At 41.3% G+C, this 14727-nt stretch overlaps 1 protein-coding gene across 1 annotated transcript; it reads right to left on the reverse strand.

The window, feature by feature from the left end:
- Positions 1-1216: 1216 nt before the first annotated feature.
- Positions 1217-2231, reverse strand: LOC6543274 (rutC family protein UK114). The gene is made up of 3 exons (XM_001968919.3): positions 2016-2231; positions 1690-1919; positions 1217-1414 (listed from the first exon to the last, which is right to left on the reverse strand). Exons 1-3 carry the CDS (start codon positions 2078-2080, stop codon positions 1293-1295), a joined length of 417 nt encoding a protein of 138 aa, XP_001968955.1. The 5' UTR covers positions 2081-2231; the 3' UTR covers positions 1217-1292.
- Between the last annotated feature and the right edge of the window lie 12496 nt (positions 2232-14727).

Below are 14727 nucleotides of genomic sequence, written 5' to 3' on the forward strand. Positions count from 1 at the left end.
AAACAGATGTAAACGGATATCCAGCGATGGCTACCGCATGTGGCTTTCTTAATTGCCCATATCGAGACCCACTGCCTTCCTCGGCCGATAAGCAAATTGGCAAAAATGTACAACCGAATTGCGAGTTTAATTTGGGCATAAACCTTTGAGCCGTGCGTGTAAATTATGCGCACTTTCACCGCTCCGGAGGATCGGAGGATTGGGGCATTGGAGGATTGGAGGATCGGAGGAGCCCTTTGCGGCTTCATTTGTCGTGCGTCGAAATTAATTAGCCGCACTTCAAGTTCCCTTCTGCGTAGGTGTGCCTCCGTTGTCGTCGGCCGTATTTATTACCATTTATGCACGACTGTCTGTTTGGCTGATGCGCCGCGAATTAATTACACATTAATGGGGCACAGGAGGCACATCAGCATGGATGCTGCACGCTGCAGCATCACAAAGATGCTGAAAAATGAATGGTTAGCTGGGTAGACAGTTGGGGAAATAGTCGCCGCCATTTAACCACATAACCAACATATAATCGTGCCGCATCGCAACCACTCATATTCACACCAGGCACTCGCTGCAACAAGGACAATAAATCATCGAAAGGCAGCCGAGTGCAGACAAATTCACTGAGATTTAAATAAAAATCAAAACAAATGCTAGACTAAACACGAGGCCCGGGTGTAGGGAGTCGGAGTCCGTAAAAGGCGAAAAAGAGCCTGAAAGGCAGCAGCATCAATATGGAGCATACACTTGAAACAACTGGGGTGGGAAAGGGAAGTGATAGAAATATGCATTGGAGAGCAATTATGTGTATTTGTGCAGTGTACGGATAATGTCCTACAACAGCAACAACAGCTCAAGTCGGCATTATGAATAACTTTGAAATTTGAATGTGAAATAATCGCTTTGTCTGCGCGGGCTACCGTTAGCAACATGCTGCTCTTGCAAGTGTTGCTGCAGTGGCTGCTGTTGCTACCACCAGTGATTTATGCAGCAACATTTGATGAAATATAATACAAAAGGCGCACAGCAGCCGCAGCAACAACAAAGATAAATTGCCGCACGCTAAATTGTAAGCTATATAAGGTTTAAATGCAAAGTGTGTTGTCCGTAGCCCGCTGCACGTTGCATGTTGCATGTTGCTGCTCGCCGTCCGGCTGCTGGCTGCATGTTGCAACAAATGTTGCTCAGCATTTATGGCTTCATTTGACAACAGTATTGAAATTACTACGTTTTCCAGCACTTTTCCTACGCTCGTTTATTCATCTGCCTTAGCTTTCTCACAATTTACTGGGTATTTGTGGCTATTGCACGGTTTTCGTCTCAACGGATCCGGTCAAGGCGATGCACTCGATCTCCACCAGAGCATCCATTGGCAGCTTGGCCACCTGGAAACAGCTGCGGGCCGGGAAATCCTTGTTAAACACTGGAACGGCAGATAAGAAACATAAAGCATACGGTTGTTTTTGGTAATATAGTATAGCTGTCATAAAGTGTTTACAGTAAACAATAAATGGCGATAAGACGCTAATGATGCCGATTGCCTTATCAGGCGATTGCGATCAAAAGGCCGGTATACAGTAGGTATTGCTCTATAAACGAACTTTATATAGTAACATGGGCTAAATATTATGAATGTTCTATTCTAGTCTATTTGCAACTAAGAAACTAAGTAACTAAACTAAGTACTAAGTAACTTACCACGCTTGTAGACCTCATTGACGGCCCCGAAATCGTTGAGATCCTTCAAGAACACGGTGTTCTTGACGACTTTGTCCACACCGGAATCGGCGGCCTTCAGAACAGCCTGCAGATTCTCGAGGGCCTTTTCCGCCTGCTCAGTGGGTCCTCCAGGAACCAGCTGCATGGTGTTCTTGTCCAGGCCCAGACATCCGGACACATACACAGTGCGATCGGCCACCACAGCCTGGCTATTTGATTATAGATCACAATGAAATAGGAGGTGGGTTTATCAGTTTTCATAGGTTTTCATTGGTTTTCATAGCGTTTCGCTTTGGTTTTCTTACTTGTAGGGAGCCACTGGCTTGGCAGCGTTCGCAGTGCTTATAAGTTTCCTCACAATCGTCGACATTTCGATCTCGGATACGATATTATATAGTGTCAGAAAGTAAAGCCAGTTGCAGCTGCTGAAAGTGAACTGATCGAAAGCTTTGAACTGCGTTCAACAAGTGGATTTTGCTATCAGCTTTTGCTCTTCGCAAGCTCATTCGCTCTTTTCCCGCGCAAACAGGTGCCGTCAGCTGATTGCTGAACAGCTGTTGAATGGATCTGTTATCACGATGTTAAGTGCGGCAAACGTAATGCTTATTCCGTTAAAAATGTGAAATATGGGGTTATACATATTTAATTTATTTATATAAAATACAACAAATTGTGATTGCAAAAAAAGGGCATTCCACATGACTGAAATATTTTGGTTGCTTTACAGTATAATTAAGTTGGCTCAGCTTCTTTAATATCTTTATTAACATTTTTCTGTGGAATTTATAATTCCCGATCTCCGAAAATTTGGGTCGCACCCGCTTTCTCTAGCTGGCGGACTTTTTGGTTTTGGCCAGCCGATATTTGATTTAACGCCATGAAAAATGCATGCCATGTCACTTAGCCACGCCCATCTGAGCCGCCGCCGCCCCGACTAATTATTTATTATTTGGCAATTGCTGTCTGTCAGTCGCTGTCAGCCGGTCCAAAAAGTTAAAAAGAAAGCCCCTGGCCGGCCGAAAGGTTCCCGTTTCCAGAATCTTTACGCATGCCAAAAGTACCGAAAAACAAAAAAAAAAAAATGAAAAAGGAAAACACTCTGTAATTACATACGTGAAGAAGATGGGCAAGATCCTGAAATGTGGCAAAGGGTCTTAATCCCAGACTGAAAGCTGCACCCAACCCCAACTGTTGCATGCAGCGTAGGTGCAACCTCAGAGCAAAGAGAACACGCCCAGCAAAACGCCGCCTTAAGATTGATTGCAGCCGCTTTGTTGTTTCTGCAGCTCGAGCACTGAGAAAAACACTTACTCACGTTTCCTATAAGCCAAGTATATACTATTCTTAAAGTAGTTTTAAAACTTTTGTTAATACAGTTAATGCGGCAGTAAAAAAAAAAATATATTTTCTGACATATCTTAGAATATTTCAGAATATATCCTTTAGAAACCTTATTTTGTGGATGAACTCTTTTATATATGCAAGATGCTGTGATCCTAAAATAACTTATTTTTTACAGTGCACTCCCGTTGGTGCAGCCATCCCACGAAGTTGCAACGGATCGCTGAAAGAAATTTCTTTCGGCTGCCTCTGCCCGAAGCATTTTTATGTCGCATTATAGTGCATTAATTACTTTATGATCCACTTTATGGGCATAAAATATGCAAGTTTCAAAATCGGGGTAAAAGCAATTTCCAAGGGGGCAGCTTCGTGGGTGTTGCAGAGGTTTTTTGTTTTTGGTTTTGTTTCTCTCTTTTGAGAGTCAACAAAATCAACATTGATATTAATTAGCCGCAGCCCGGTATTGATTTATACACACAATTTACTTTGTTTAATGATGGCCCCTGGCCTGGGCAAACAATTTTACATTAAATGCTTTAATAAATAAAGCTCTAAATAAGCCAAACGGCAACGGGAGAAGATGCCATATAATTACCGGCCCAATAACAAATTGCCCCCCGAGTTGCAGCAATGCAAAGGTGTGCATTAAGAAAGGGCAGCACCAGAACCAGATCCCAAGACCCAACTCAAACCCTCAAGGATCCCAGAACACTGCAGATATGGGAGCAAGTTGCTCGATATTTATGGCACTTGTTGGAGGAGTTGCAAGGCCTCAATCCCTTGATAATGCCCATGTCCAATGCAGGTGCGGATCTTTGACTTGGGGTAAGTGGGTACTTGTAGGTTCACGAACCTAACTTAACTGGCTCAACTTGTATTTGCTAAGCAAGTAACAAGGCTTAAATTACTGCGTATCTAATTTGAGTCAACATTTTCATTAGGATCCCTAATTAAAGTAACTTCAAAGAACGCATGATATATCATTGAAGAGTGTGAAAGAAGAAACCGCACCTGAAAGCAAAAGATCCAATCAACTTTCCCTTTCCACTTGACATACTCCTGCAGATGGCTCCCCATCATTTTGTGGCTGCCATTTTTTATTGGCTCAAATAACTTCATTTGTTTAAGGCCTTATTGGAGCGCCGCTGGCTAAAAACGATGCTGGGACAGGTCTCTCCATGGCGCAAATTACAACGATTTCTCAGACGACCAAGGAGCTGCGGCTACCGTCGGTTGCCGGTCTGGTTATTGGATACTCTATAATTTGCATGTGATTTTTATGGCTTGCTCGATTTTCATGCTAACTTATTTGATTTTAATTTGCTGCGTAATTGCCGGCCTTTTGACGTCGGGTTTTGACCAGATGCAGGAGCAGCACCGCCAACTGGTAGCCAGTAGCCCCACGTTGTCTAGGTCCACCATCCTGCCCATTAACCGGCAGATTTATGTTTATGGCACTATTGACGCGACTAATCCCAAACACCATGTTGGGCTACTCAATTTCTCGGAATTGGAATGGATGCAGTTTATCCAAAAGGGGGTGGACCGAATCGAAGCTCAAGGACGATCCGCGAAGAATCGTTCGATTCATGGGAAATTAGCCGGCTAATTGCAAGGGTGCCACAAATGAAATATGTGGGCTATATTTTTGTCTTACCAATGAGATTTGTGCTGTTGATGCTGTTTGAATCTGAGGCATACGAAAATGTACACTACATTTAAATTGAATTTGAACTGCGCCAGAAACATTTAGAGGTAAGCCACTTCAAAATCCGATTAGGATAAGTTGAGTTAGGACTTTAGCCTTGGGAAATTTTTATGAATATCTGTAACATCATATTTTTGATTGCGCCAGAAACATTTAGAGGTATGCCACATTAGAATCCAATTAATATGAGTTGAGTTATGGAGTTTAGGACTTCAGCCTTGGGAAATTTTTTTGAATATCTGTAACATCATACATCAGAAAAATTAAAAAAAAAATTAAAAAAAAAAAAATTTTAAATTTGAATGCAGATTTGTAGAGAATTGCGCCAGAAACATTTAGAGGTATGCCACTTCAAAATCCGATTAAGATAAGTTGAGTTATGGAGTTTAGGACTTCAGCCTTGGGACATTTTCTTAAATTTCTAAAACATACATTCATACATCAGAAAAATTACAACAAAAATTAAAAAAAATAAATTTTTAAATTTGAATGCAGATTTGTAGAGAATTGCGCCAGAAACGTTTAGAGGTATGCCACATCAAAATCCGATTAAGATAAGTGGAGTTATGGAGTATAGAACTTCAGATTTGGGACATTTTTAAATTTTTTTGAATTTCTACATAGTTATACATCAGAAAAATTACAAAAAAATTACAAAAAAATAAATTTCTAAATTTGAATGCAACTTTTTAGAGAATTGCGTCAGAAACATTTAGAGGTATGCCACTTCAAAATCCGATTAAGATTAGTGGAGTTATGGAGTATAGAACTTCAGCCTTGGGACATTTTCTTGAATTTCTAAAACATCATACATTCATACATCAGAAAAATTACAACAAAAATTAAAAAAAATAATTTTTTAAATTTGAATGCAGATTTGTAGAGAATTGCGCCAGAAACGTTTAGAGGTATGCCACATCAAAATCCGATTAAGATAAGTGGAGTTATGGAGTATAGAACTTCAGATTTGGGACATTTTTAAATTTTTTTGAATTTCTACAAAGTTATACATCAGAAAAATTACAAAAAAATTACAAAAAAATAAATTTCTAAATTTGAATGCAACTTTTTAGAGGATTGCGTCAGAAACATTTAGAGGTATGCCACTTCAAAATCCGATTAAGATTAGTGGAGTTATGGAGTATAGAGCTTCAGCCTTGGGACATTTTCTTGAATTTCTAAAACATCATACATACAGAAAAATTAGAAAAAAAATTAAAAAAAAATTAATTTCTAAATTTGAATGCAGATTTGTAGAGAATTGCGCTAGAAACATTTAGAGGTATGCCACTTCAAAATCCGATTAAGATGAGTTGAGTTATGGAGTTTAGGACTTCAGCCTTGGGACATTTTCTTGAAGTTCTAAAACATCATACATTCATACATCAGAAAAATTACAAAAAAATTATAAAAAATAAATTTCTAAATTTGAATGCAGATTTTTAGAGAATTGCGCTAGAAACATTTATAGGTATGCCACTTCAAAATCCGATTAAGATTAGTTGAGTTATGAAGCTTAGAACTTCAGATTTGGGACATTTTTAAATTTTTTTGAATTTCTACAAAGTTATACATCAGAAAAATTAAAAAAAAAATTAAAAAAAAATAAATTTCTAAATTTGAATGCAATTTTTTAGAGAATTGCGTCAGAAACATTTAGAGGTATGCCACTTCAAAATCCGATTAAGATTAGTGGAGTTATGGAGTATAGAACTTCAGCCTTGGGACATTTTCTTGAATTTCTAAAACATCATACATTAATACATCAGAAAAATTACAAAAAAATTTAAAAAAAAATAAATTTCTAAATTTGAATGCAGATTTGTAGAGAATTGCGCTAGAAACATTTAGAGGTATGCCACTTCAAAATCCGATTAAGATGAGTTGAGTTATGGAGTTTAGGACTTCAGCCTTGGGACATTTTTTTGAATTTCTAAAACATCATACATTCATACATCAGAAAAATTACAAAAAAAATTAAAAAAAATAAATTTCTAAATTTGAATGCAGATTTTTAGAGAATTGCGCTAGAAACATTTAAAGGTATGCCACTTCAAAATCCGATTAAGATTAGTGGAGTTATGGAGTATAGAACTTCAGCCTTGGGACATTTTCTTGAATTTCTAAAACATCATGCATTCATACATCAGAAAAATTACAAAAAAATTAAAAAAAAAATAAATTTCTAAATTTGAATGCAGATTTGTAGAGAATTGCGCCAGAAACATTTAGAGGTATGCCACATTAGAATCCGATTAATATGAGTTGAGTTATGGAGTGTAGGACTTCAGCCTTGGGACATTTTCTTGAATTTCTAAAACATCATACATTCATACATCAGAAAAAGTACAAAAAAAATTAAAAAAAATAAATTTTTAAATTTGAATGCAGATTTTTAGAGAATTGCGCCAGAAACATTTAGAGGTATGCCACATTAGAATCCGATTAATATAAGTTGAGTTATGGAGTTTAGGACTTCAGCCTTGGCACATTTTTTTGAATATCTGTAACATCATACATACACGTACATCAGAAAAATTACAAAAAAAATGTTGAAAAAATTTATTTCTAAATTTGAATGCAGATTTTTAGATAATTGCGCCAGAAACATTTAGAAGTATGCAACATTAAAATCGGATTAAGATAAGTTGCGTTTTGGAGCTTAGAACTTCAGCCCTGGGACACTTTTTTGAATTTTTTGAATTTCTGCATCATACATCAGAAAAATTACAAAAATAATTAAAACTCTACTAGTAACGGGTACATTAACGTTGACATTAATTTTTTCCATCATAAAGGAACGATTTTTATTGTGTTCATAGTAAGTTTAACTATTATATTCCAATGTAGTGCTATAAGATACACAAATAAACCAGACCATAAACAACTTATACTGTGAATGCTATTGCTTGTGAATTTCCCAGCCCCATTGCTACCTTTCCATTGGCTTTTACCAAGTCATTTCGAACCGCTCATATCCACAACGCCCACGTTGGAAGTTCTGTCATAGGTGCCTCTCTAGCGGCTTTAATTACCGTCCCGATTCCGCCTCCCATTTTGCGCCGATCTTTGTTGCTCTTTTTTAGCCGATCCAAAAGGCCAAAACTCCACAGGATATGGCCAACGGAGTTGACATGCAACTGCCAAAACGCTGCCCAGGAAAATGTTACTTGGTCGCGCAAGTGAAAATTGCACTTTTAGTGTGTCCGCCGCATTTTCGTTAATTTGCAATGCAAAATAGCTGCACGATGCCGATCCAGATCCACGGGCCGAGGCACACGCCCTAAACGCCACAAATGAAAACTAATGATTTTCACTTTATAACTGCGATGCTTGGGCGAAGGGGGGATGGCAAGTGGGGGCAAGTGGGGGGCAAGTGGAGTTGGCTCACGCAAAACTTGCCGCACGGAAGCGAATGGGATTGCCGGGCTATGGGTTGAGTTGCTCTGGGCTTGCATGGAAAATTTGAAATTTAATCGCTGGCAATTAATTTGGTCGAAATGCAGTGAAAAGCGTTTCACAGAAGCGTGCGGGCAGGGTAGTGGTGGCAGGGGGGAGGGAGGGGGGCAGGGAGATAGGGGCGTGGTGGGTGGGGCTAGGACTGGCGCCCCCACAGTTGCAGCAGCTGCACCGCCCGCTGAGCGTCGAGGTGGGTCAGTCGCATGTCCACCTGTATCGATTGGGAGCAGCAGCCGCCACGGGAGCAGATGCACTGCAAATAAAACTACATGGCATACGAGAATATATACATTATTCAAAAATCAGGGGCAGATTGAAAAATCTGTAAGCTTATCCATTATAACAACTTGGTATTTGATCGGGAATAAAAACTATATATAATAGCTGATGATTTTTTTGTATTTACTTAATTTTTGCTTTAAAGCCTTGGCATCTTAGATTCCAAATACTGTTCTCTTAATTTACCATTGTATTTCATTATATTTAGTAATCCAAGTTTCCCCTGGTGCAGCGCAGCTCGGTTGGAGCGGCATCTGTGTGGTCCATGGGCTCCATCGGATCCCAAGTCTTGAGTCTTGAGTCCACCCGGCTCGATGACAAACGAACGTTCAGCATCCAGTACGCGGCACCGGACATTCAACATTCGCATTCAACATCGGCATCCAACATCCAGTATCCAACATCCAGCATCCAACATCCAGCATTCGACATTTGGCAAGTGGTCAACCGCTCAACGTCGCAGTCGGTGGGCAGGGAAATTGAAAAATTAACAAGTATGAAATGTGCAATTAAAGTGGGCTAGTCCCGGTCCCCCACATTACCAGTGGGTAGGTAATTCGAGTCGCTGCCACGTCCCTAGATCTGCTCGAAATTGCCTCGGAAGTGCAGGAAAGTGAGGATGACAACGACATGGACAACGATGTCTACACCTGAGCTGCTGTTGCGCCTCCAACTCGAATCGAGGCAGCGAGGCAAGAGGCGAATTATTAATCTACTTTTAATTGCAGCCAACCCGAAGGAGCTTCTTTGCTGGGGCACTAGGTACTTGTTGTGGCACTTAGCTCCACCCCGAGAACGGGCACCTTTGATTAATGTGCGCCAATTGTGAAATAAATGTTTGCCTGCCTGAATCTTCGGCTGCTGGCCCCTCTTGCACCCTAATTGAATTATTGGCAGGGGCAAATTTGTGGCAGACACATATTCATATTCACATTCGCATTCGCATTCACATTCGCGTACGCGCTCCGTAAAGTGGGCGTGGCAGCCTGCCTTATTGATTGTTGTTTGCTCAAAGGCGGAGTGGCTTTTACCCACTAATAATATTGGGGCAGGAGGAGCCTGGAGACGCGTGCGAGATATAAAATCTGCAAAACGACGCTTTAAGATCTTAAAGGAATTTCGTAATTTTTCATTAGTATTATACATATTACATATTTTTTTCTTATAAAAGGAGAGAATTCCTAACAAAAAGCCTTTCCAACTGATTCAAGGAATAACCAACAATTTGCTGCCGCATCACGTGTGGCCCACTTGGCTAAAAAGCATTAGTCGTACCTTGTAGCAGCCCAACAGATTGCATCACCTGACCCAGTTCGATCATATTTGCGAGCACAAATATTGACTTATTTTTGCCATTTTACTGGGTTTTCACCCACTTTGCCTTTGGCCTCGACATGATCTCGTCCGGCAAAGTGGCACACTTGGAGTCGGAGCTGCAGTTTCCAACTGGGAAATGCAATTGCGGCAAATTGGCCAGCAACAGAAGTGCAACATGGCAAAAACAGCCACAATAACCAACAAGGTACAATGGGGTCAGACTAGGGCGATGGCGTCGATGTCGATGGGTCCATGGGTGCATGTAGTCCATGGATCCATGGGATGCGAGTCGCCAGTTGCTGCTCCTCCTGGCCATGTTCTCCCTAATGTCAACTCATATTGTCCGCGGTGGGAGGAAGGCGGTGCTGGTTTTGGCCTACTTGGCAGACACACTGAGAAAATCTTTTATTGTGCTTCATATTTGCACTAAAATACGTGTTTATATGAACTTTACATGTATTTATAGTTAACTATAAACGTAACCATAATAAAGCCGAGAGGGGTGGCTTCAATTCTCAAGTGCATTTATATTCGCATTGCTGGAGGTGGTGTCACTGAGCAAACAGACACCAACTTTGCATACGCTTCTCTTCTCAATTTGGCAGTCTGGCCAAAATGCTGTAAACTTGGCCATAAGCACAACAATTGAATGGGCCGCCGCTGAGGGACAGAACAAATGTATATTTCGGATGGACGCGAGTATTGAGGGCGTTGCCGGAGCTGTTGTGGAGTTGTGGTCCCCCTGGTCATGGGACTCATCCCCGCCCAACTCCCCCTCGATGACCAATTGATAACACCCAAAATGAAGGGAAACTGGGGGCTCTGAAGGCGACATGCATCTGCAGTTGTGCCCAAGTATCTGCGCACCGCCTTCGCCAGCCTCTTGTAGCTGTCACTGAGTGCAGGAAAAGAAAACGACGGAAAAAATTCATTAAATTGAAAAAAGGGTACCAAGTGCAAAAGGTTACAGGTAGAGCCAACACACAAAAAACAAACGAACCGAGGAAAGAAATAAACAAAAAAAAAAAGCACAATAAGCGAAATGAAATTATTGCCTCGATGGCGGAAGACTTCATGCTCTTACAGGGAAAATTCAGAAAATAAAATTCCTTTTTTTGTGCACAAGAAATGTGTTGTTTGTTATGTTCGGAAATGAAAACAATATTTAAACAAATGCGATTTTTCAGCTCCCTTTCGATGGTAAATCCATACGTATTAACGGAATAGTAAGCCCGATTCAAGTTGGCCAAATCAACAAGGCCAGCAGCAGTGAAAAGAAACACCAACGAAACCGAGAAATAAATCTGACAAAAGTTTTTCAGTCGCGCAGCTTTGACTTTAGAATGGCCCGATGTCCGATGATGAAGTGATTTCCAGGGGCGGGGGCTCTGGCTTTTTCCCAAGGGGTAGAGCTTCACAGGGTCTGCAGCCGAGGGGGGAACTTGCAACTTGAAGCCGGTGGAGCGACTTTAATGCGCACGCGCTGCCTGCCACTTAACGAGCGGCGGCCACAAGGAAAGAAAGCTCCTGCTGCCTTCGAGGGCGTTGTAAGATCTCCTCGATGGCTGTGGACAAAAAGACAAAAAAATCGAAAAAAAGGGAAAAAGAGGTGACAAAGTCACGAAATTCTTGTCAATTTTCAACTACAGACCAATTTGTTTGTCTTCTCCCGGTTGCAACAAAACAGGACAAAAAAAAAAGAAAACAAACAAAAAAAAAACGAACCGCAAGGAAACTAGGAAAAAAGCATCGTGACAAATCAAGCTACCAAAATTGGAAGCCAACTCCGCGGCCAGAAGACTCTGGAGCTGGGTGCCCCGGGGCAATCGACCCATATTAATAACTTTTTCCCAGCCCAATTCTTCTCTCCAGCTGCCTCAGTTTTCCGCACAGTTTTCTCACATGGCCGATTTTGGTCGGCCATAAAGCCAAATGAAATCGTCTTGGCTAAGTGATTTCCCCAGTTCCCGGCCATATATAGTCGATTGATTGCTCCACTAAGCGACGATTCTTGCCCAAGGCGGCAAAACACTCTTGGATCTTCGATGTGCTATTGGGATCGGATCCCTCGACCATATCAAACAAAATAATTTGTGCAACACTTGCGGCACAATAAATTTCAATTACAAACGATTTAAGCCACCTTTACTGCCACCAGAATTTGATTTTGATGTAATGGTTACTGCTCAAGTGTGGGAGGTGTGAATGCATATGGTTTCCTTCTTTTTTGTTTTACCAAATATGGCTAAAAGCACTGTTGGGCCCAGATTTCACAAACAAATATTTGAAATTTTTCGTACAGAGGAAAATAAACTATAACACCGCTATATACAATTTCACATTGTTAATACTAAATATAATTTGTACTGGGTAATGTTTAGAAGCTGTTGAAAAGAAAATGCATATTTCTTGCAGTGATCATCGCGATTGCTTGAGTGAAATATTTTTTTAGAAAGTACCCAACTGATCTCAAAGAGGCTTCCACATCGCAGGGTACATGAAAAATCAATCATGTCAGGATGGGAATAAGATGTTGACAACGGGCCAGATCAAAAGCCGGATTGGAAACATTATGGCCACATTGTGTAAGCCGAACTGGAGCCCGGTTTGGTTAGCAAAAATGCGTAACGAATTTATGGACCCAGACCCAGATGGGGATGACAAATCCACCAAATCCGATCCAATTCTGAGCACATATCACAGCGGCGACCACACCCGAGCACCCAATCCAAGTCGGCCCACTTGATCCTGGCTGGAAAACTGCAAGCGCCACATGTTCGTGCCTTGTTTTGATTTACTCTGGCGGTTGGTTTATTTATAGACGCCTCCAACGGGCCTCCTGTTGCGTCATCTGGGGGCGGCGGTGGGTGGCTGGCTCACAACTCTCGGCTCACAACTCTCGATCTCGAAGCCACCACCCAGCGCCCAGCTTCCAGCTCCCAGCTGCCCCTCATGGAAAAACCATCCTGAGTCCGCCGTCGCTGGGGCTTTTTAATTTGGCAAATTTATACACACCACGCGGCCACCAGAAGTTTGCCAAGTCGGTTGTTTCTTGTCGGCAATTGCTTTATTGTGCCCAGCACAGTGGAAGTACTGTAAGATACACAAATATGTTATGAGCATGGCATAATTCAATAATAAATACATTAACATAATAGAAAAATAATATTCAAACCTATTGTATTCTTCAAACTATAAATCTAATTTATTTTTAAGCTTATATTATTATATAAGCTTATTTTTTCACTCTGCACCACTGAACTCTGAGTTGATTCATTCAGCCGAAAAAGCGTTTCCAATCCGGACCACCCACTGTCTTAAATTTCAGCAAATGCACTCGGAAACCGAGACAAGACTCTCGACTCGAACTGGGCATATTTATCAAATTGTGCAGTGGAAAAAGGAAATCGCAACAGATGCTAAACAAATGTCGGCTTAATTAATAGATTTATTGGTTTTGTCTTGCATATTACAGCGGCGAAAAATTGTTAACGAATTAATCCTTTCAAGGCGTGCAAATTGCTGGGCATTACTCATACGCCCCGATGTGCCCCCGAATCCACTAATGAGCCACTGGCCACTGGCCACTGGCCCACTGGCTGCTCGGGCCTCCCTCGGGTCAATAAAAATGTGTAAAAACTGCATTGGCCGCTGCCCAAATAAGGTGGCTCCAACTCGCTGGCGCATCTCTGGCGTATATTTAAAATTTATGTGAGCCACCGAAAGGTTTTGTGCCAGTTTCAGCGGGCAAAAAGAGCAGCCATTCAAGCATCGAACCATTCAGCCATTCAGCCACTCGTAGACCAGGCCAAAACTGTGGGTCGCGTTCCGCCGCCTGAATCTTCGACAGGCAACACATGTTCGGCCTGCGCCTTCTTTTGCTGGGCCAGCTTGCGTTTATCATGCCACAGTCAAAATTATGATGATGATGATGACGGTGGCGGCGGATGACTATGGTTTCTGCGCTGCGCCGAAAGAAAAGCCCAAGGGTATTGTGTCCATCCATTTGGGTATATCATTCACTTGCTTAGAATCAGTCTGAATACATTTGGTTAATAAATGCTGGTAATAGTTATGAGGCAGCTTCGCTTTTCTCATTAGCTAAAAACTAAACTAAGCTTAGCTATGGTTCCAAATTTGGCAGTCCAATTAGGTTTAGGTATAGTTCCTTTTTGTATATCTAGAAGACTTCTAACTGCCATGGAATTTCTCGCAGTTGAGTTGCACTCGGCTACTGTTCCCTGGCCTAGGGTCTGGCACTTCCACTTCCACTTCAACTGCAGCTTCAACTGCAGCTTCAACTGCAACTTCAACTGCAACTTCAACTGCAACTGCTACTGTGCGCAAAACTGTCAAAAAGCGAGGGAAGCACAACTGATGCTGGTCGCATGGCCTGAACTCCATGTGGGCTTGATTTAGTGCTACGTTCTCTGACTGCTGATGCCGAGAATGAAGATTCCGGATGGGGATCGGGATCGGGAGGAGGACCGGAGGATCGGACGGGGCGCTGAGTTATGACTTGAACTCTGTAGCTTTGCTCTTGACTTCGGGTTATGGACCCTGATCTGGGTGGAATTCTGTTGGCCCAGCTATTCGCAGGTTAATATCAATTTAAGTGCTAGAACTAAAGCTTTCATAACTATCAGCGCAAAAGACCTAAGACCTTCTTTGCTAACTGCATTGATTATTATCTGCCAATTGAATAGGGTCTTATCAGTTTAGTTGGCTGTTTATAAGGGCACTCAAATAGCAAGATTGCGTATTTGCATTAAATATCAATTACAGTAGTTACTGGCAGCAAATTTAATACCTAGAAGGTTTTTTAAGTTAGAAATGAAATACATAAAATAATAAATATACGGAAAGAATGAGAAGTTACACAAAATGTATGAGTTTTGTAACATTGATTTGTG

Source organism: Drosophila erecta, unplaced genomic scaffold (assembly GCF_003286155.1).
Source record: "Drosophila erecta strain 14021-0224.00,06,07 unplaced genomic scaffold, DereRS2 tig00000055-arrow-pilon, whole genome shotgun sequence".
NCBI classification, from domain to species: domain Eukaryota; kingdom Metazoa; phylum Arthropoda; class Insecta; order Diptera; family Drosophilidae; genus Drosophila; species Drosophila erecta.